At 35.3% G+C, this 22,279-nt stretch overlaps 3 protein-coding genes and 1 long non-coding RNA gene across 5 annotated transcripts; 1 reads left to right on the top strand and 3 right to left on the bottom strand.

Moving 5' to 3' along the window:
- The first annotated feature begins 1,053 nt into the window (after nucleotides 1-1,053).
- Nucleotides 1,054-3,181, top strand: LOC133880891 (uncharacterized). Of its 2 annotated transcripts, none has more exons than XM_062319847.1 (2): nucleotides 1,054-1,298; nucleotides 1,733-3,181. In XM_062319847.1, exon 2 carries the CDS (start codon nucleotides 1,759-1,761, stop codon nucleotides 2,827-2,829), a length of 1,071 nt encoding a protein of 356 aa, XP_062175831.1. In that variant the 5' UTR covers nucleotides 1,054-1,298; nucleotides 1,733-1,758; the 3' UTR covers nucleotides 2,830-3,181. The 2 variants fall into 2 exon arrangements, with proteins under 2 accessions (XP_062175831.1, XP_062175830.1); XM_062319846.1 differs by having other exon boundaries at nucleotides 1,055-1,298; nucleotides 1,618-3,181.
- A 3,906-nt stretch (nucleotides 3,182-7,087) lies between these two features.
- Nucleotides 7,088-10,315, bottom strand: LOC133880871 (uncharacterized). The gene is made up of 4 exons (XM_062319828.1): nucleotides 9,931-10,315; nucleotides 8,284-8,512; nucleotides 7,667-7,791; nucleotides 7,088-7,467 (listed from the first exon to the last, which is right to left on the bottom strand). Exons 1-4 carry the CDS (start codon nucleotides 10,243-10,245, stop codon nucleotides 7,366-7,368), a joined length of 771 nt encoding a protein of 256 aa, XP_062175812.1. The 5' UTR covers nucleotides 10,246-10,315; the 3' UTR covers nucleotides 7,088-7,365.
- Nucleotides 10,316-14,117: 3,802 nt separating this feature from the next.
- On the bottom strand, nucleotides 14,118-16,379 carry LOC133882477 (leucine-rich repeat protein 2-like). Its single transcript, XM_062321665.1, has 7 exons — nucleotides 16,024-16,379; nucleotides 15,637-15,769; nucleotides 15,415-15,486; nucleotides 14,981-15,124; nucleotides 14,804-14,875; nucleotides 14,646-14,717; nucleotides 14,118-14,356 (listed from the first exon to the last, which is right to left on the bottom strand). The coding sequence occupies exons 1-7, from the start codon at nucleotides 16,100-16,102 to the stop codon at nucleotides 14,290-14,292; spliced, it is 639 nt and encodes a 212-aa protein (XP_062177649.1). The 5' UTR covers nucleotides 16,103-16,379; the 3' UTR covers nucleotides 14,118-14,289.
- Nucleotides 16,380-18,185: 1,806 nt separating this feature from the next.
- On the bottom strand, nucleotides 18,186-21,875 carry LOC133882188 (uncharacterized). Its single transcript, XR_009902639.1, has 3 exons — nucleotides 21,688-21,875; nucleotides 19,337-20,468; nucleotides 18,186-19,149 (listed from the first exon to the last, which is right to left on the bottom strand). It is a non-coding gene; the product is annotated as an uncharacterized LOC133882188 (long non-coding RNA).
- Nucleotides 21,876-22,279: the final 404 nt, after the last annotated feature.

Below are 22,279 nucleotides of genomic sequence, written 5' to 3'. Positions count from 1 at the left end.
GTAAAAATACTCATGCTTGAGTTTTTGAATTTTTTGAATTTTTTTGTTTTTAAAATAATACATAGGGGTATTTTGAAAATTTTGATAGGATTTAACGGAAATTTCTAACTAATGGTTGAAATTGAAAAAAAAAAAAAAAAAAATTAAAATATGGATATCCTAAATTGACACGTTTTAAAGTTTGGATACTTTATTTTAAAAGTAATGAAAGATCATAGATTATAAGTGAAATTTTTCCTCACAATAATAATAATAATTCAAAACTCATTGAAGTGACAATGCACAATAGATTTACAATATTAGTTTAAAAATTTAAAATTTATAATGGAATTTCATAACAGATTTTTGTTTAGTTAACAAAAAAATTATGCAGTCCCTTAAAAAATAAATAAAGAACAAGAAAACCAAACAAAGTTAAAATAAGTTGTAGACAATAGGACAAAGTTTTTCTTCAAATTGGATTAGAAGAATTTCTTTCAATTTAATCTATTAAACTGACATGAATTCAGGGACTGAACCATGATGTTTATCTAAGGGAGTAGGATATAAACATGTGAGAAGCACAAGTTATTAAAACAATATATAATTCTCATATGCTAAGGAACACATGTCAATCATATATGTAGGTTGTATAGAATTTCCTACAAACCGTTTTGTAGGAAATTTGACCTTTTTAGAAAAACTTCCTGAACAGGTACACAGGACAAAATAAAAACAGCAAAAAGCTAATTATTTCAAGTAAATTCAAGCATGAAAAAAAAAAAAAAAAAAAAAAAGAAAAAAAAAAAAGAGGGTGCTCTAGCAAATTTTATTTTCACATACATTTTTAATTATCACTTAAATTTTGAATACAGGTAAATTTTAAATCTGTTTAAAATTGATGTGACTTTTAAAAATATCACATCAATTAAAAAAAAAAAAAAAAAAAAAAAAAAAAAAAAAAAAGGAAAAAAATTTGAGGCTTTCTTTTAAGATTACTTGTTTAATAATGTGTTAAAATAAATTCCTCAACTCATGTCGGAAAAAAACTGTCCCAAACAAACGGGCCCTTACAGAGTCCACAAATATCAAGCTCAAGAGACGTGTGTTTTTTTACACGAAGAGTACTTGGAAAAGTCCATTAACCCTTGAATCTTAATCCCTGTTTGGTCTCTCCCTGTTTACATTACGCAGCATCAGAAGAATTTTACAGGCAAAACATCGATCACCAGAAAAGAAACTATTGATTATTGGAGCGAAAGAGAAAAGGACAAATCAAATTCCATACCCAATTCAACCTCGGCAACGTCCCAATTTAGGTGCGTGATCTCACTCTACCTCGTTTCAATGCTCAATTCGCTTGTTGGGTTTTCGATTCTCATTGAGCTCTCAAATGGGTTTCTTTTGGTTCTGAAAATTTCTGCTAAAATATATCAATTTTTTTTTCGCTTTTGTGTCTGTTACTTTGTTTTCCAGATAATTGAGTTGCTTAATAATTTGATTGTTTGGGTAATTTCTCGTTGTAACCAATATTTAGTTTGTGAATTTTTGATCTGTAGGACGTCCCAATTTGTTTGTTTTAGAAATTTAATATATGTGTTTTGATCGTTTTCTTATTCGTTTTTGGTGAATATTCAGATGGAAACATCGTTGGGGAGTTAGGGTTTTGGGTTTCAAATTGAAGATTGTGTGTTATTTATCATCCGGATTTTGCTGGAGTATTCCGGGATTTTGATGAGAATTTTTGTTTTAGGGCTGTGAGGAATTTTGGTGGTGAAAATGTTGCCCAATCAAAACCATTCTCGAATCAACACTTTAGAGCTTAAAGCTCTGATTTTCAGAAAGATTGGGCAGGAGAGGGCTAACAAATACTTCGATCATCTTAGAAGGTTTTTCAGTTTCAAGATTACCAAATGTCAATTTGATAAGTTCTGCATGCGGACTATTGGGAGAGAAAATATCCCTCTTCACAACCAGCTTATAAAAGCGATTCTCAAGAATGCTTGCCTAGCCAAAGTTCCACCATTGAAAAGTAATAGGAAGGTGGGAAGTACCCTTAATGTTAAAGTTTCAAATGGGTTTCAGGGAAATAATCTCCAATCACTTTATGGGGATGCCTTTCCTCCTTCCCCTCGCAAGGTCAGGTCTCCGGGTAGTAGGGATCGCAAGTTTAGGGACCGCCCAAGTCCTCTGGGGCCACACGGGAAACCTGAAAGTGTTGTGTGTGATGATTTGGTTTCTAAGGAAGAAGAGCAGCAAAGTGCAACAGAGTTGGTTTCTCTTGATAGCAGACCTCCGGTTGAAGTTGCATCTGTTGAAGATGGCGAAGAGGTTGAGCAAATGGCAGGAAGCCCAGGTGTTCAAAGTAGAAGCCCTGTAACAGCTCCACTTGGTATATGCATGAATTTGGCTGGAGCTCGTAAATCTCTTTCTAATGTATCTGTATCTAGTAATTATCATCCAGAGACCTGTCAGAACAGTGGTGAGCTACCTGATACAAGATCATTAAGAAGTCGTCTGGAGAGGAAGTTGGAGGAGGGCATGGGTGTCTCAGTGGACTGTGTTAACCTGTTGAATAACGCATTGGATGTGTATTTGAAGAGATTGATTGAGCCCTGTATGGGTTTAGCTGGGTCAAGGTGTGGAAATAATCACTTTAAACAACTAAACTATCAATTCCAACCTGGTATCGGTGGGATGTTACCTTGTAGATACGCGCAAAGAGAAGCAAGATCTACTAACATTTCCATGTTCGATTTTCGTGTCGCTATGGAATTGCATCCCCAAATACTTGGACCAGATTGGGCAATACAGCTTGAGAAGGTTTGTTTGCGTGATTCTGAAGAATGAACAAAGCCTTCTTATCTTAGCACATGGATTAGAAATTCAGCAGTGGATGAGATCATGGACATGAGTTCATGTCCATATTCTTTTGAAGATTCAGTATTTTGAATTGATTATAGTCTTATATGATTTTGGTCTTCGCCTTTTAAGGAATTTTACAAGCACTTCCAGGGAATAAGTTCTGGATTTTATGGGTAGTTTTGAATCAAGTTGGTTAGGTTACATTTAGATATAGGCATTAATGATTGTAGGGGAGGGGGGAGTTGTTCATACAGTAATTGTTAACTTCTAGACACAATTAAGAGTTCTCACTTTTTGAAGTGTAACACCATTTTTCAATGATATCTCTTTTGTTTTTCTTCTTTGATGTACCAAGTTTGGCATTTAAGAAAGCATTATTTTGTTCAGAATGGTCACAGTAATTTCAGTTTCTCGTTAAAACTTTTACCAAGTTAAGAACTTAATCTGGAATCAGCTTTTTTCTTGACACTGTCTGATTCAAATATATCACTCCTCCCTTATAATCACATCTGCCTGCTCAGATTCTGTATTTGCCTATTTGGTGTTGCACCCATGAAGCAGTTTCAGGAGGAATGAGGGCTTATTTCAATATATCTAATTAAAATATTTAAAAGCCATGAGCTTTTGCCACCTGAACACCCTAAAATTGCAGAGTTTTGCCACCCCGGAATGATTCCACACCCCCCCCCCCCCCCCCCCCCCCCCACTCCCTTTTTAAAAAAACAAAATGTTAATAAGAAGGGAATATATATATATATATATTATTTGATTGAGGGAAAAATGAACAGTAATCTTGGATTTACAATCTTGGTAAACTCGAGTTTTAAATTTACAAAAATTGGAAACAGGGTTTTAAAGTCAAAATGGCGTTGGATCCTTACCTATTGGCATTGACTCCATAAAGCAGCTAATGATCCTTGGCGTGTTTGTTAATGTTTAATTGATTAATCAATCAATATTAGGCTGATGAGTCAATGTGATAAATATGTCATATGTCTACCAGAAAGGCAGACAACCAACGAAAATTTTCATTGTTCATAACATATGGAACTTAAGTCAGCCATGGCCCATGTGATATATATATATATTAAAAAAAAAAAAAAAAAGAAAGAAGAAGAAAAGAAAAAGAAAAAGGCAGCCATGTGATAGAATTCATATTTTATCAGTGTTGGATCCTTCCTTTTAGATAAATGGAAGTTTGATAGCTCTGTACCAATTTAAATCAGATAAAATCATCGTGCAGCCTTGTACTTGACTCAAGAACTTGGTGGATTGACATATGTTGGGGAAATAATTATCGTGACTTCACTCAAACACCCCACTACTTCAAATATAATTACACAAACTCACTACTTTGAGAATAACTCTCATTACATGGCAAATATCCGCACCACTAATCAGACAACTTTAGCTTGCCATGGGAGAAGCATACAGAGGCCATATCCAAGAGCCTCTCATCTTAAGAGGAGTATTCTCGTCAAAGATAAGAGAATGACGCTCAGATACGATTTTTCTCTCTTAACTTTTTCATTATGTTATTTTGTCAAATAATATACTCTTAAGTATCAGAGTGTTCTCGGTTCCCTGGGGATCCAAACAGATTTTCGATAATCATTTTCTCTATTTTGCAGGTAACCCATTGTTGGTCTGGCCGTCGAAAAATATATTCAACAACATGAAATCCAACTCCATGATTGAGTTGGCGTTCCCTATTTTTCACCTTTGACCAGTATTTCATTGATTAAACCACACCTAAGACATAAATCTCTTTTTTATTTTTAGTTGTTTCCTTCTGATTGATTTTTTTTCTTCAAAATTGACTCCTTGCATGGGATCGAAAATTGGCGAACTGATAGTAGAAATGTATATTCATTACCAAGCGATTGCAGGATTGACTCTAGACCATTTTGGCATTAGAAATAAATCATCTCTAATGAGGGGAAGACGTGTACAGGACGCATTGCATGTGCAACAGAGTATATATATTCATGAACAAGTATTTTTGTAATGTTAGCAATATTGTTTATTATTCACCCGTCTATTTCTTTACCGTTTGAGGAGTGTAAAATGAGTTCAACCGCTCGTGAACTTGGCTCAACTCAATTTGGTTAAATTTGATTCGATTTTGATTCAAATAATAAATGAATAGTTCATAAACACAATAATATATATGTTCGAACATTAAATGAAACATACTCATATAAACTCGACTCAACTCGAATAAATTTGTTCAAACTCATATAACTTTTCATTTTTCAATTTTTTTCCTATTATTTTCGCTTTGTAATAAGAAATCTTAAGTAACATGATAGATATACCTTGAATTATTGTTGTGAGTTTAGTTTTATAGATTTTTGTGTACATGAGTGTGTTTGTGAGTATGTATGGTTATATGTGTGTTTATGCACACACATAATTTGTGTATGTGCATAATGAATTTCTATACGTTCATATAAACTCGAGATTATATTATTTAAAATTCAGTTAATTTATTTAATTAACTCAAAGAATTAAATTTTAACAATGCTTAATTTATTAATTATTAGTATGGATTTACGGGAAGGAAAACAATAATGATATTTACTTTATATAAGAAATGAATAAGTTAATTGAGCAGCTCGTGATAAGATCGAGCTCAACTCGTATTCGAAATAAAATAAAATTAAACGAGACAAGTTTGAACAGAATATCTAGCTCGGTGATAAGTTCGAATTCGACTCATGTTCGAAATAAAATTAAATGAGCTAAGCTTGAACATTCAATACTCGACTCGACTCAAATCAGTTCGAATCTAACCCTACCGGTTTGACATTAAGTCATTGTCATGAGTGATTTTATAGCATTGTGAGATCTTTTCTTACTTTATTTTATTATTTTGCATTCTGATTATCTTTCGATAATTAATGTCGGAAGGCTGCACTCGTCATGTGCTAAAACTTGGCAAGTGTAGCTTTCACAATTTCACAATTGCTCTTTTTATGTATCTACAAGTGCAAGTTTCTGCATTTGCTTAGAAGCTTATGATGAGTTTATGATCCATTTCAGTACAGGTTGCTAAATTTTCCCCCTCCAAATTATCTATGTGAGAGAGAATGTAGCTAACTTATTACCTATCCTAGCATGGAATGTCATCATCTGATCTTAAGTATAGTGATTATCCTGATCAATGGCTTTAAATCCTGATTTCTCTCTACAATCTCTTGGGGACTAAAAAGGGCAGTGTGGCTCCTGCACGCATAAACAAGTAAAACAACACACTTACTGTCATGTTCTACAACATTTTATAGATTATATAATAAGCCAGTTCATGCTTGTCAAATATTTGCCAATTTTCCCTTCTGTTGGTAATGTTCATACAAATTCTTTTTGTTTACCATTATTGTATCTGATGTGGCACGGTCCCAAACTGAGAATAGAAGGCATATTTACTCAGCTATAACCTGTGTCGAGCAAATATGGTTCGACAGATTTGCAAACGAGCCAAACTGATGATTGAGGCAGGTTCACTCATTTGCAGACCCTGTTCGGACGACGTTGCAAATGAGCAATTTTGCTTGAGCTAATTTTGGAAGCAGAATCACTCATTTGCAAACCTCGTCTGGACAAGCTTTGCAAACAAGATTCCCTAGAGTCAGATGCAATCTTTCATCAAGAACGAAAATAAGTTCTACACGATTACAACTGAATGAGGATCGTCTACAATTATTTGTCCGTATTGTAGAAAATTCGAACGGATGATTGTGAGAAATCACTCGTGAGACCCACTTGACTAAATAAAAAATTAGATTGTCCAACTATTTATCCGGTCATGTAGGTCATAAAAGTGGTCTCTAACAATCATTTGCATGAATTGTAAACAATTCAAACAAATAATTGTAGCGATTCTGATCCATTACAACCTTTCACACCATAATATTTCTCCAAAACAAATTTCTTTAATTTATATTCTTGATATTTAGTATATCCTTACCTTTAGAAGTATTTTTCTCAGTTCAAGGGATTCTATTTTTCTTTTTGGATTGTTGTCGATGTATTATTTATTCAGCAAGCTCTATTAGAGTTGGTACGTTTGAATTAATTGGAAGAATTTCAGTCTTTTACAGTCAGCATTTGCTTTCTTTTTTCTTTTTCTTTTTTTGAATACCTTCTTTGACTTCTGCTCTCAACAACCTATTTAGACTAAGATTCACATCATAAATTCACATCTAAAGATCTTTGTAGAATAGTTACAAACAAGGATATATAACGAAATGAGATCATTCCTTTATATTCTGCTTCAAAGTCTGTAAAAGAATATAAACTACATCATTCCTTTATAAATGAATTAAAAGTACCACAAAAACGTGAACCAAACATGGTTGCCGCAATTTCATTTATATTCTGCTTCACCACGGTTCTGCTGTGGACATCCGTCTGAATTCCTGGAAAGACACCTAGATAAACCAAACTTGCAACCTCTGCCTAAAGGCTGTGCAGTCAAAAGTAAGATCTGTATCTTCGGATGAGTAAAATGAATCGACACTATTGAGTCAATCTGCTAGGATTTGGGCTTGCTTTCTCTAGGTTTGCCATGTATGTCATATACACAGTCCACAGATATGAAAACGAATTGCTCACCAATGGCTGTCAAAATTAAAACACCAAGGACCACATTCACAAGTTAATAACCAGATGTATGTGATAGCATCATATGTGCAAAATGATCAGATTATAAGTCACCAACTCTAACCTAGGTGATGCCATTCATGTCGTAGGCAGACATACATGCAAAACACACAAAAGAGGGGAAAGGAAAAAGAAGAAAATGAAAAGAAACACGTACTTGTAAATGGACGGGGGTGAATCTGAATGTGATAAAATCGCATATGGGCCAATACATGATGCCGTTGATAAATGTAGGCAGCAAGTCTCGCTTTAATCGGGCAACAATCTCTGTCGTGTTTTCACCTGCGTTTGGTCATCCAAGAAACCACTTAAGACACTATATGCTCTTAAATTAAAAAAAGAAAATGATGTCGACACATGAAATTTTTGGGCACAATATCAACTGTTAGTCTAAAAAAGGATAGATCTTTATCTTGATCGGTGGTGAAGAATTTTCTTGAATAAGACAAACTTATATGCAAAATGTCTTATTACAAACAGGATACATTCCACTATCAAAAGTTCTAACCCAAACATCAAAATGCAACACGACAAAACTTGGATCTTTTCCACCATCAACTTCCTCTAATTAAGTCTCACTCATACTCAGAGGAGTGGGTCTTGAGTTCAACTGATTTTTGTTCTTTGCTAATCAGATAGTTTATATCAACTTTGGAACATAAAGCCATATAAACAATGAAGTAATTTTCACTGAAATCATGAGAATAGTGCACATACAATAATGAAAAGCAATATTCATCAGAAAGATTTTAACGAGTAAAGAATCATGTATACCTTGTAAAAATGCATTTGTAGAGAAGAAAACGACAGTCATTGCAGGTCCATATATTGTCTGCCCCATGACCATTTTCTTCAATGTTGAGAATAGATCTCGCTTTGGAAAGAGCTTTGACACGAAGTTGAACCAAAAATGCAGCGATGGTCCTAAAATTAGCATCCCATATCCAGCCATGCGTAATGCCCTTACAAAATCATAAGATTCTGAAGATGACAATGCAATTGTCTGAAGAAAAGTTGATAGGAAAACCCCATATAAAGATAGTAGAAGAAAACAACTCATAAAAGCATTTAACTCATAATAGACAAGCACGACTAAGTATACACACACATAATAGACCTGCTACAAACACATATGAGCACTCACCAATTCAGACTAAAAGCAGATGACATTGTATTATGTAAATAACTGGTTGAATCAAACATATAAAGAAAATATATTCACCCACAAAACACATAAGTAAGAATAATGGAAAAGAAATAGAAGCTGGAAACCATCAAGATAGCAATTCATTTCAACCAGCAATATCTAATTAATATTGGCTGTATAGCAATAGTCTCTTTTGTATTTTACTTGAAGCAAGACGGTGTTGTTCAAGAGAAGCAGGAATGGCAAGAATTGGAATTACAAAGGTTTTATTTGGTATGCATAGCTTGACAAAATTGAAAGACAAAACCAACTCAACAAAACGAAAATTATAAATGAAGAAAGAAAACAAACAAACAAAAAATGAAAATTGTTCATAAGACCTTCTGAAAAGAGAAGCTTGATGCTCATAGCTAATGGCCAAGAGCTAGACAACAGTTTGCCAAGGTCAATCTTGAAAAGAGAGAGACAGAGACAGAGATGGCAGAGAGCTAAACCTAATAACCCAAATTCATTTAGATGCCTGCAAGACATGCATGCTATTTAACATTATTAAGAAAGAGATATTTGGAAGCAACCTACGAGTGCAAGCAAGCTGCTAGGGTATTAAAATATAAATAGTATGTATGCATATAATAGTTAAAGGTCAGAGCATCCTCTATGATAGAGAATCTGCCTCCAAGTTTCTCTACTAAAAAATCTTAAGAGAAGCTGTATATAAAGCATCTCCATTTGCTTAAAAGTTTCATGCAAAGAAACACAACTGACATTACACAATACACACATTACTTCTACCCTTTTTTTCCTTTCATTTCACAAGGGAAAACCAGGAGACAAATACAAAGAACCAGAAGCAGCAGTGCTCCAAGGTGAGGATTTTACGACTCAAATTCTCACAATTTAGGTATGGTAGAAACACAAATTGCCCGAATGAACAGATATTTGACTAGTCAAGTTCAAATATTTACATTTTCAAGGCTTTGACCTTCTTGGCGAATAATCCATTTCAGAAACAATAACAATCTCAATAAAATAAATACTCTTTAAGGTTCATTTTGATGCTAAAATGATACATTTTCTATAACATGAAATTACTAGAAAACAATCTGACCAACATGCTTTCCCCCCCAACACATTCTCCAGCCCCACCAACAAACTGACCGAAAAGTATTTTCTTTCATTTTCCTTCCATTTTCTCGACAACCAAACAGATACTACACTTCCCAAAACAAACATGAAAAAAAAAAAAAAATACCCACGGTTTTTCCGTTAACTACCTGAGAGGAGAGGTCAGCGGCTGTGTAAATAAGCCCCGAGGTTACACTCTTTGTCAAGACCGGCCAGGTCTTCACCATCCCCAAGTACCACCCCACGAACCCGACCTTCGAAAACGACGAAGTCGAAGAAGAGAACAGAGACGGCGAGATCTCGTACTCTCGCGCTCTCCTGAGGACATCGGATAGCCGGAAATAGGCTCTTGACGGCGTCGTTTTGGTGCGCAAGATCGGAGCTCGGATCGGGTCGGTGATGTGGGTGGTCGAGTGCCTCTGTAACAGGCGGGGAATGCCGTTTCTCCGGAAAGCGGCGCTCATTATGGTGGGTCGGGTCTTTGCGAGAGAGTTGGGGGTTTTAGTTAGGAGGAAAGGAATTCACGAGAGACGTACTATGAGCTCTCTATATATATATACTGGAAGGATCCGTTGGTGGGAAATTTGTTAAGTGTTTTTATGAAGTGCTTTTCCTCGACTATGAAATGGACTTGCTACTCGCTTCCCACTACTTAGAAAATTTTGGTGGTTTTTTTTTAAAGGCAATTGTTTGTCATGATGATTGATGAGCGAAGAAAGTGAGGAATTTTTTTGTTCTTTTATCTTTATTATCTTTATAAATAATTCAAACACAAAATACTCTTAAATACACAAAAACAATTTTCACCGTTAGGTTATATCTGGACATTTTTTCAAACTCAAAAATAAAAAAAACCTCTAAAACACATTAACAAACAGAGCTTTCTATTGAAAAATCAATACTTATAATACTTAGAATTTTATGAATTTAATATTGCATATATTTTTTATTTGAAAGCAACTTATAATGTAGGGGTTTAATCAATTTTTTTTCTTCCTTTCTTTTTTGAGTAGAGATAGTTTTACATTTTTTATTAATTATTGATCAAGAGTGTTGTAATAGGTACAACAACTTTTACTATAAGTCCATTATAAATTGATGTAGCAATCCACGTAACATTTGTCATGTCAGCCACTAAAATGTGGACTGCAACTAAACTTGAGCTAAAAAAAATCATTAATTACTAATTTGGATCGCTCAATGAGTACTACAAGTTTCTTACAAAATTGACACGGTGGTTCACATGTTAGCTACTAAATATGGACTACCACGTGCTAATCTATATGACATTTATTATGTTTATAAATTGTTATGTCAGTTTATATAACACTTACCACATCAATTATTAAAATGTAAACTGACACATACTCATTTCCATCAAATGTAGATTGTTATATAAGTTTTGTGAAGAGGTTTATAGTAAAAACTGTAATATTCCAAACCTTTTCAATAATTTGACAAAAAAAAAAAAAAGTGTTATGAATAGAAAGATGGATATACTAATAAAATATAGATATTATCCTTATGCAAAAGCGTCATTTCATACTGCTTATTTTATCCTTGCTCTATATTATACTTTATGGAATATATTTTAATTTAAAGTTTATTATCGTGGAATAGGAAAAGAGAGAGAAAAAAATATAAAGTAAAAGAAAAAGAAACACGTGTAAGAAGCAGCGAGCGAGTATGCTATCTCTGGTAATGCAGCGATTACGAGTACATGTGGCGTCTCGTACATGCCGTCCGCTTTGAAAAGTCCTTGCCTCCGTGCCCAATGACATCAAAAATAAAAATTGTCCAGGAGTTCATCTCTACCGTCGCTTTCTTTACACGTGTTCGGCAGGCCGCAGGACCTTCCTTTTCACTCCACGTGCACCTTTTCCACACGTTGCGTTGAAACTTGAAACAACTAAGCGGAAACATTCAGAAGCCTCTTAAGGCTTTTGATGAATTTCTTCTGGCTTCTGATGAATTTCTTCTGGCTTCTCCGATGTTGTGGTCTTAAATGGTGAAAACACGTGGAATCAGTAGCAAATCTTGAAAGTACTGGATTTTTTAAGGTTAATTGGGACGCCTCTCTTAATAAAAGGACCGGTTTCATTGGATTGTGGTGTGTTATTAGAAATTTCGAGGGTCAAGTTCTAAGTGTGAAAGCAGGCTTTAAAAATATCATTTTTGAAGTTAATGCTTTACAGGTGATCCAAGAAATACATGCTCATCATCCTCTTCATGCACGTATTGGTCACTTTGTGGATGCTATTAAGCAAGAGCTGAGGTGCTTTTCTTCTTGTTCTTGGGCTCATTGCTGCAGATAATCTAACTGTGTTGCCCATGTGATTGCTAAGGAGACTTTTATCTAAGTGCTTTTTCTAGGACTTGGTTAGAGGAGATGCCTTTATTCATTTCTGATGTTGTTTGTACAGACCTTGCTGTCTCTAGACTGTAATTTGGTGAATAGATTTGATATGCGTTCAAAAAAAAAGATAGCTATAATTTAAAAGGTTAAATGCTTTTTTAGTATATGTGGTAAGGGGCCTAAAGGCAATTATAAAACGACTATCTCAATTTCAAAAAGTATCACATGTAGTACCTCTCGTAAATCGAAATATTGACTTAGTCCTTCCGTTCAATTTCTATTCATTTTTTTTAACGGAGATCTCCGATAGTGTTCTTAAAAACTTGACATTTGTCCCATATGTAACATATTTAAGCCAACTCAACATATCCTATGACTTGGCATTGTATCGCATGTGATACTTATGCTATTTACGCAACGTAGGATGCTGAAAATATTAAAAAAGACAAAGCACCAGACTGTTGAAGAAGTAAAAGCTTTGCAAATTCAGAAGTATACTTATGATCCAACCAGCTGATTTAAAAACTTGTCATATATACAGAGATATATCTTATGTTTATGTTTATCAAGGAGGCACAAGGCTGGAAATTGTTCAAAAAGAACCAAGGTATTTTATGAAAAAAATAAATAAATAAATTATGGCATATACTCCTGAAGACACCCAGAGTATGATTTCTTCTGACCAAAAATATACAACACAACTAAGATTTATTTACAGCAACAAGAGAAAAATATTGATCAAAATAAAATATAAGAAAATTTCACTTATAACTCATAACATTTTATCACGGTTGCAAATTAAGTACTCAAACCTTAAAAAGTGTTAATTTAAGGTATTTATCTTTCAATTTTTTTCAAAAATTTATACCATCCGTTAGAATTTTCCGTTAAATCATTTCAAAATTCTCAAAATACTCGTGTTATATATATGTATTTTAAAGATTCAAGCATGAGTATTTGTGCAAATTCCGTTAAAGTCTGACCAACATCTAAATTCTTAAATTTCTTTTTTTTTCTTTTTTTTTTTTTTCCAAGAAAATGAGTATTTTGAAAATTTTGAAAGGATTTAACAAAGATTATAACAGAAGTTGCAATTGAAAAAAAAATTGAAAGATGAATACTCTAAATTGACACTTTTTAAAATTTGAGTACTTAATTGTAAAAGTGATGAAAGATCGACGGTTAAAAGTGAAATTTTCCTTAAAATTTTCTCCATAGCTGCTCAGAAATATATACATGCAATCTAATTTCTGAAAGAAATGTCAAGAAATCTAGTTAGAATAAATTGTACTAACTTCTGAAAGAAATGTCAAGGAATCTAGTTAGAATAAATTATACTAGCTATTAGTGTGGTTTTGATACGGCTATAATGGCTATAAGAGTGGAAGTTAATATGGATCGCACAAAAGCAAATATTACTGTCGAGCGTCAGGGCAGCAATTGGGTTAGATGATGGTTTTTTAATGGGAACAACTTTATGGCTCAGAAGCATAATGGAGGATTGGGATTGGGGACATCATCAAATGCTCAGGCAAGTAAAGCTGTAAGCCACATCTCCAAAAAACAATCAAAGACAGTAAAGAATCACAAGAAAAAGGTAACCCCTAGCTGCTACTAATTTCAGTTTCTTCATCAACTAGGTTTATCATGTACAATTGCTGAACCCTTTGCAATCCATGCTCAAAATATTAGCTTCCATGGATTATCAATATCCTATTGCATGGGTAGCAATAGATGAGGTTGATTGGTATCTGTTTGAAAACCTGATTGACCATAGATACAGAAGTACTTGATCATTGCTCTCTTCATCTGTGTTAGGACTTAGGGACCAAAGACCCATTCCTGGGAAAGTCATGTCTATTGTCTAATGCCAACCTTCTTATACCGTTTGCGTGAGGAAATCTATCCAACTATGAGGGAGGGAGATCTTGATCGTATGCATAAGAATCAGCTAATTCAGAAGTTGAATGAGTCTTTCAATTGCACAATCATCTTATTTGCTTGCTTTCATTAATCTTCAACCAACACATTAACTGTGTGCCGTTCTCAAATACATGATATAGTAATGCATTCTACGCAGCTACTTCATCATACAATAAAGTTCTAGTATTACAGTCTGCAGAGGAGGATCGGCGTGCTAGCTTAGCTTGCTTCAGCATCCGAAGTCATAGGGCACCAGTCCCTTCAGCTCCGGGCCATTGAGTCTGTTGTGCTCAAAACTGTAACAATACCAGGAGCCATATACAGTTAAAGCATCTTTCACAGAAGATTAATGTGAATCCAACTCTACATTCTGGACTATGACATGCTTTTTTCAGTAAATTTCTTTGCATGATCTTTTGTTGAGTAAGATTGGTAAAACTTTGAAATGACAGAAAAAGAAAGTAAAGATTGCTGGGATGCATAAAATTTCCAAAATTCTTTTTCAAAGTCCATAATTGGTTGCCAAATTTGGTAAATATAACTGACAGGGCCAAATAAACTAATAAAGGGAGTGATAGGAGGTACCTTTCCATTGGGAAGGTCGAGAAAGGGCCATCGACCGGAATTGTTCCGCAGAGGTTATTGTTCGAGACATCCCTGCAAGATTATAATACCATCAGAAACAAATTTTCAAGAATGAAAATGAACTCTTTTCTTCAATCTTTTTCCAGAATCAAACTTACAAAACTTTGAGGTTAGAGAGGCCGGTGAGTTCCCTTGGGATTGATCCTGCTAGCTTGTTGTTGTTTAGCCGTCTGAATCATAGGTTCGACCACATCAAATCCAAAATTCCATGCCAAATGTAACTTGTGGAAGTTCAAAATCTTCCAGCTAGTCAATGAAAAGATACAAATACTTACAGAAATCTGAGTGACTTCAATTTGGCCAAAGATTTTGGGATCTCTCCTTCAAATCTGTTTTCATACAAATCCATACTAACAAGGTTTTTCAAATTACCCAACTCTTTTGGGATTTTCCCTGTTATGTCATTCCTATAAAGCTCCCTGCAACCCATTAAAGAATTTGACACCCAATTAGGCAATCACTTCATAATTATATTAAGCCAAGGAAAAATTGGTATGATATTCTAAATATGTTCTTTTTGCTAATCTGGTTCCAACAATCTTAATCATGTGAGGTGAGCTAACACCCTCAAAAAGCAAAATAATATGATACATAAGATTCAAAAATCTGAATTTCTTCTGTTTTTTGTTCGTTTTTCTCGATGACCAAAAACAGCACAAACGGAAAATGTAAAACAACTTGTGTAAATGCTGAAAGAAAAGAGCAATACAAGTACTGCAGATGCTTGAGCTCGCCGAGTTCAGAACCTAAAGTCCCAGAGATATTAGAATTGCCCAAATCCCTGAAATTCAAAGCAAAGGAAATCAATTGTAGGAATGAACAAGAAAACATTAAATCAAGAAAAATCATAAGAATAAAAATAAAGACCCAAAAAAAGGGTAAATAAATAATTTGTAGAACTCAAAATTAACTTTAAAAGAGGGAATCTTACAGGCGAATCACATGGTTGTTGGAGTCGCAGGTGACATGAAACCAGGTGCAGGGATTAACCAGCGTCGGGTCCCAGCTCTGCAGCACGTTGGTGGGGTCAGAAAGCCTGCTTCTCAAAGCATGCAAAGCATTTCCTGAACGCAGAAACCATTAGCAACTATGAAACACAACCCTAGAAAATTTATAGAAATTGAAATTTGAAGCTCAGAGTCAGCATATTCTTTTCCGTAAGAGAAAAAATGGAAACCCCAAACAGAAAATCCAAAGATTTCAAAGGATTTTTCTTCCTCTTTTTCCTGGGGTTTCCAAGCAACCAAACAGGAACCCATACGGAACAAAAAGGAAGGAAACTTGAAACCCTAAAGAGAAGAAAAAAAAAAAAAAGTACCTTCAGAGTTGGTTGAGAAGGCGGGCGCGAGAGAGAGAAGAAAGGTAAAAAGGACAGAGAAAAGAGGAAGAGAAGCCATTTCAGACCACGGAGCGCTATGTGTTTGAGGGTATGCTTGTGAAGAAACAACAAAAATTTGTTGAGTTTTTGTGTTTGTGTTTTGCTTTTGTCTTGTGTATGTGAAGCGAAAGGAAGATTGTGGAGAGGGGGGTGAGTGAGTCAAGTCAAATGCATATGATGTTTCAAAGCTTTACTGTTTCAGACCAGTGCAGCTGTGCAGGCCAATGGAAGGGGAGGGGGAAAAGTCACGCGTCGGTCGTGAGTGAGTGCCACGCTTTCCGCGTTGCTGGCGTGGGCTCCCACATGGGGAAAACTGGCCTGACTTTTTTGGGAACCGGTGGACAGGAAACTGGAAACTGGAAACCTATGCTTCTGAATGAGTGCATTTTACCAACCGCAATGATTTTCCACGCCTCACAGATTCCGCCAGAAAATAATAATAATAATAATAAAAAACAAAATAGAGGGCTAGGCTTTAATTAATTATAATAGCCTTAATAGGGTTGGAAAGATTAAAAAAGAAAAAAGAAGAAGTGTGAATTGAGTATTATTCTGTTTAATCTGCGTAATCTACATAATTAAATAACAAATTATGATTATCATATTAATTTTGTTACAAATTTAATTGTAAATGTGTGTAATTGATATAATTTATGCTTATAAGATGTCAAATTGTGTTAATTAGATTAGATCAAGTATTTGCATAAACTCAATATATTAACAAATAATGTTAGATATACTACATTTTTAAGTAGGTTGGAAATAGGCTTAAACATGTTGTATTCATGTCAACCCAACACAATTTGTTTATTGAAACAGTTATGAGATGTGTTGTGTCACCCATTTAGTTAAACACGATGTGTCAGGGTTGAGGGGTTTCGTTTGACGAGTAATTATAGACATCATACTCATCTCTCTCTTGTATCCCTCTAATAATGATGCGACTTTTAAAATCACCGCTGGACTTGTAATTAATTATTATTGAATTTTAATTAAATTATGATTTTAAAAGCCACATCATTATTAGATTGACACAAAATGAACATAGATATAAAAAATGCTAGAGGTATTAAATATTTTACTAAGAGATAAGTACTAAAATAATGTGAAACTTATTTATTAGCACCCGTAATATTTATTTTTATTAATTATTTTAATCATCTCTAATAAATAAACTACACATAATCTAAATATTCATCTCTTAATAACAAATTTAATATCTCTTGCCTTTCTTATTTGGGATTTGATTCTTACACTACACCATCACAATAACTGCACAACAACCACTCACATGAAGGTGGGTTCCAGTGTGTGAGGTCCATTCTCATGTGAGAGATTATTGTACAATTGTTATATTGGTGTTGTAAATTTAACATTTTCCTTTCTTATTTTATTAACACAAAGTGATGAAGAAGGAAAGTGTGCAAAATGATTTGCAGTAATTGTCAAAGAAAGGCAGCGTGGGGTGGGGGGCTAATAGGTAAAGTCCACTTGTATTTTAATATAGAAATCTTTTCAAAAGGATATTCAAAGTTTGACCCCAACATTGGCGGCGACCGTAATTAGATTAGATTGGACTAAGTGTAAGAGACTTGTTGATTTGATTTCTTTCTTCTTTTTCTTTCTTTTTTTAATTCAAGTAAAAAGGAACTTAAAAACTATATAATTCCCTTAGCAACACGCCAACACTGCCAAGCTTTTATGGATGGCTTTTATTTTATTTATTTATTTTTTTACTAAGCAAGTACAAGGGCAAAGGTGAAGGAGAAGAGTAAATCAAGTAAAATATACAAAAAAAAAAAAAAAAAAAAAAAAAAAAAAGGAAAAAAGGTGGAACTGCCTAACAAAAATTCAAAATACAATTAATACAATGCAACCTAAAATTTATTGAAAATTGGCAAAATAAATGGCCCAACCCATTACCCACCCATTAGGTTCTTGTCCCACAAGCAGGTAACATCCATATCAAAAAAATTCAAACCTCAGTGAATTCAGCATAGGCCCCACACTGAAAATATCTCAAGCTAATTAAAAAAATGAAGGTGAAGTAGGAAGAGAGCTGAAGAACGAAAGATTCCCAGACAAAAAAATTATGCAGTATATCAAAAATAAACTTTGTTTAATATTCAATTGAAGATTGTGTATCCTAAAGTGGTATAATTGTTACACAAAAAATATAATAAAACTAATTTCCCAATCTAAAACCCTTAAAGAATTAGCTCAGTCAGCCAAAAAAGAATCCAAGTCTGCCTCCTATCTAACATCCATTATCCCCTCAACTCAAAATGAGAAATCTGATAAATCATCTAATAATTCTAATACTCCTCTGCCTATTTATAACTCAAAACCTATCAACTCTTGAAGGTGTCTGCTGCCATATCATTCAGAATCTCAATGGCAGAGAACCAAAGCTGACCAGCATCATTAGCCAACACCGATTCAATATCAGGGAGAGGACTAGTGTCAAAGAGGCGTCAACTTCCTCCAAAGAAAACATTTCATTCATAGAATACTCTTGTCTGTCATCCCAAAAACACTTTGAAATGCCATCAATTCTTCTTCAACAGCTTCAATGACTGCAGCATGCAAACTATTATTTCTCACATTTATATCCGCAGCTACAGAGGCTCTAGAACAGTTTGATGTAGTGACAGAATCAAAAAATGCCGTAGTTGCTGTCAAATAGATGCTTGATGCGGTCGTTACTGAACAATCATCCGAAAAGTTAAGGCGGGCACAAGAACTGTACATTGCTCTTGCAACTTTATCATAAGACAAGGCAGCATCAACAGCATTTTCAAAAGTACCAAGCCATAGCATTTTTCCCTTTGGCTCACGAATTTTAGCAACCATGTCCTCTGCCTAATAATTGTGTACTTAAATGATGAGTTCTCAGGACCTCCATTTCCTTTCATACATCCCTTCTTCGACTCAACACATGGAGCTTTATGAACTGATTTAGTTTGACTATTACAAGAGTCGAGTTGGGCATCATGCTTTTCCCACTTGGCGAGAGTCTCAACAACTGATAGAGTTGCATCTTGTCTACTTCGGGACTTCCTCTTCCTGCAACAAATAAATGGCAGAGACATCAAGTTAGCACCTGGATCTTTGAAAATTTCTACACAGATTGTTCGATACTATTGCACAGGGAAAAAAAAAGAAAAAAAGCAACAATCAATTGCAACAAAAGCCTAAGCCCAACCCCACAACCGCACAATACAGAGCACAATAGCAGAATCATAGAAGCTACCCAAATGTTTGATTTAACTGTAGCTGGGAATAATTCAAAGAAGTTATCTCGAATAGAATGGGCAAGCTTAACCCAGCCTATTCCAAAGCCAAAGATTAGAGGCTAGAGAATGGAAGAGCGTAGATCGGAGAAGGCGGTGGAGAGGCATGTGGATGATGGTGGGTAGCAGTAGATCTGACCTCCAAACACCCAAACAAAAAAGCAACCAGAGCAGGGAAGCTGGTGGGGGCACCAGGCACTTAAGGGGGTGGAGAGGAACAATTGTATGAAAGGAAAGAAAGGTCCTGAGAACTCATCATTTAAGTACAGAGGTGTTAGGCAGAGGACATGGGGTAAATGGGTTGTTGAAATTTGTGAGCCAACGGGGAAAAAGGCTCTGGCTTGGTAATTTTGAAAATGCTGTTGATGTTGCCTTGTCTTATGATAAAGTTGCAAGAGAAATGTACGGTTCTTGTGCCCGCCTCAACTTTCCGGATGATTGTTTAGCCACGACCTCATCAAGCATCTGTTTGACAGAAACTCCTGCATATTCTGATTCTGCCACTACATCAAACTATTCTGAAGCCTTTGTAGCTGAGGATATAAACGTAATGGTTGGAAACGTGATGGCTGTGTCAACAGCTTCAATGACTGCAGCATGCAAGCTATTACTTCACACATTTATATCCTCAGCTACAGAGGCTCTAGAACAGTTTGATGTAGTGGCAAAATCAAAAAATGCCGGAGTTGCTGTCAAACAAATGCTTGATGCGGTCGTGACTGAACAATCATCTGAAAAGTTAAGGCAGGCACGAGAACTGTACATTGCTCTTGCAGCTTTATCATAAGACAAGGCACCATCAACATCATTTTCAAAAGTACCAAGCCATAGCCTTTTTTCCTTTAGCTCACGAATTTCAGAAACCCCCATGTTCTTTGCCTAATACCTTTGTACTTAAATGATGAGTTCTCAGGACCTCCCTATCCTTTCATGCATCCCTTCTTCAACCCAACACATGGAGCTTTACAAACTGATTTAGTCTCACTATTGCAAGAGTCGAGCTGGGCATCATGCTCTTCTCACTTGGCGAGGGTCTTAGCAACTGATAGAGTTGCATCTTGTCTACTTCGAGACTTCCTCTTCCTACAACAACTAAGGCAGAGACATCAAGTCAGCACCTGGACCTTTGAAAATTTCTACACAGATTGTTCAATACTATTGTACAAGGGAAAAAAAAAAAAAGCAACAATCAATTGCAACAAAAGCCTAAGCCCAACCCCACAACCGCACAATACAGAGCACAATAGCAGAATCATAGAAGCTACCCAAATGTTTGATTTAACTGATAGCTGGGAATAATTCAAAGAAGTTATCTCGAATAGAATGGGCAAGCTTAACCCAGCCTGTTCCAAAGCCAAAGATTAGCGGCTAGAGAATGGAAGAGCGTAAATCGGAGAAGGTGGTGGAGAGGCGTGTGAATGATGGTGGGTAGCAGTAGATTTGACCTCCAAACACCCAAACAAAAAAGCAACCAGAGCAGGGAAGCTGGTGGGGGCACCAGGCACTTAAGGGTGGGCAGAAGGGGGCGGAGAGGAACAATTGTATGAAAGGAAAGAGGGGTTATGAGAACTCATCATTTAAGTACAGAGGTGTTAGGCAGAGGACATGGGGTAAATGGGTTGTTGAAATTCGTGAGCCAAAGGGAAAAAGGCTCTAGCTTGGTAATTTTGAAAATGTTGTTGATGTTACCTTGTCTTATGATAAAGCTGCAAGAGCAATGTATGGTTCTTGTGTCCGCCTCAACTTTCCAGATGATTGTTTAGCCACGACCTCATCAATCATCTGTTTGACAGAAACTCCGGCATATTCTGATTCTGCCACTACATCAAACTATTTTGAAGCCTTTGTAGCTGGGGATATAAACGTGATGGTTGGAAACTTGGAGCAGAAGTTTCGAAAGTTTATACGGCCTTAATTCCAGAGGAAAACCCTGGAAACTTGAAGCGGAAGTTTCTAATTAATAATAAAAATAATAATTAATTAATTAATTAATTAGTGTAATAATTAAATAAGTTTCATTTTCTTGATTTATTGACAAGGTCCGAGTGTCCGAGTCGGCTCGGTACGGCTTGGATGCAGACCATGTAGAGGCGCTTGTAGCCTCTGAGGGCCAAAACGACGGGTCTTACGGAGGAAGGGGGTGGGGAGGCGGTGTAGAGAGGAAGAAAGAGTGTATTTTTATCAATCACACACAATCCAAAATGATCACCCACACAAATCACAAACCCTTTTCCGCCAAAACCCAGAATCATGAGACACAAATCAAGAATTTACAACATTCAAAAGAAAAATGATGAAAAATTCACCCAACCTCGAAACCACAGCCTCCGACGAAATGGCTTTCGACGAACCCAGCCAGTGATTGTGAAATTGTAATCGTTTTTAGACGATGGGTGACAACAGCGATTCCGATGAACACCGATAGTGAAATGCGGTTTTGTTTATGCACGGGAAGAAGAATGTTGTAGAACTTCTCAAAAGCGCAAAATACGGAGCAAATTAGAAATACAGAGTGATTGTTGCTCCCAGCCTGCTACGCGCATTTGTAGAGCATTCGGCTTGGGCTGGAGATTATGACACGTGTTCCATGCTTTTTGTTAGGTATTAATTTTTTTTTTAAAAAAAAGGATATTTTTTTTTTGTAATTTCAAAATACTAATTAAATAAAGGGAAAAAATATACATATCCCCCTCAAACTACTACTCAATTGTCAATATACCCCCAAACAACCAATTGTGTCAATTGTCCCCCTTAAACTATCAAAAAATGTTAATATCCCCCGTAATACCAACAAAAAGACAAAAATAACTCTAAATTTTTTTATAAGACAAAAATGTCCTTATAAATTCGAAAAAAAAATAAAAACTAAAAAATTATTTTTTAAAAAAACAAATTAAATAAAT

The sequence above is a fragment of the Alnus glutinosa genome, chromosome 11 (assembly GCF_958979055.1).
Source record: "Alnus glutinosa chromosome 11, dhAlnGlut1.1, whole genome shotgun sequence".
Classification (NCBI taxonomy): Eukaryota; Viridiplantae; Streptophyta; class Magnoliopsida; order Fagales; family Betulaceae; genus Alnus; species Alnus glutinosa.
This window is presented reverse-complemented; position numbering and strand designations above follow the sequence as displayed.

Coding starts and splice junctions, on each gene's coding strand:
- LOC133880891 (XM_062319847.1), top strand. CDS start 1,759: ATGTTGCCCAATCAAAACCATTCTCGAATCAACACTTTAGAGCTTAAA.
- LOC133880871 (XM_062319828.1), bottom strand. CDS start 10,245: ATGAGCGCCGCTTTCCGGAGAAACGGCATTCCCCGCCTGTTACAGAGG. Junction 8,513..9,930: donor CCGCTGACCTCTCCTCTCAG/GTAGTTAACGGA, acceptor ACTTTTCTTCAG/ACAATTGCATTGTCATCTTC. Junction 7,468..7,666: donor TCACCCCCGTCCATTTACAA/GTACGTGTTTCT, acceptor TAATTTTGACAG/CCATTGGTGAGCAATTCGTT.
- LOC133882477 (XM_062321665.1), bottom strand. CDS start 16,102: ATGGCTTCTCTTCCTCTTTTCTCTGTCCTTTTTACCTTTCTTCTCTCT. Junction 15,770..16,023: donor CTTCTCAACCAACTCTGAAG/GTACTTTTTTTT, acceptor TTCTGCGTTCAG/GAAATGCTTTGCATGCTTTG. Junction 14,718..14,803: donor CTCTCTAACCTCAAAGTTTT/GTAAGTTTGATT, acceptor ATAATCTTGCAG/GGATGTCTCGAACAATAACC.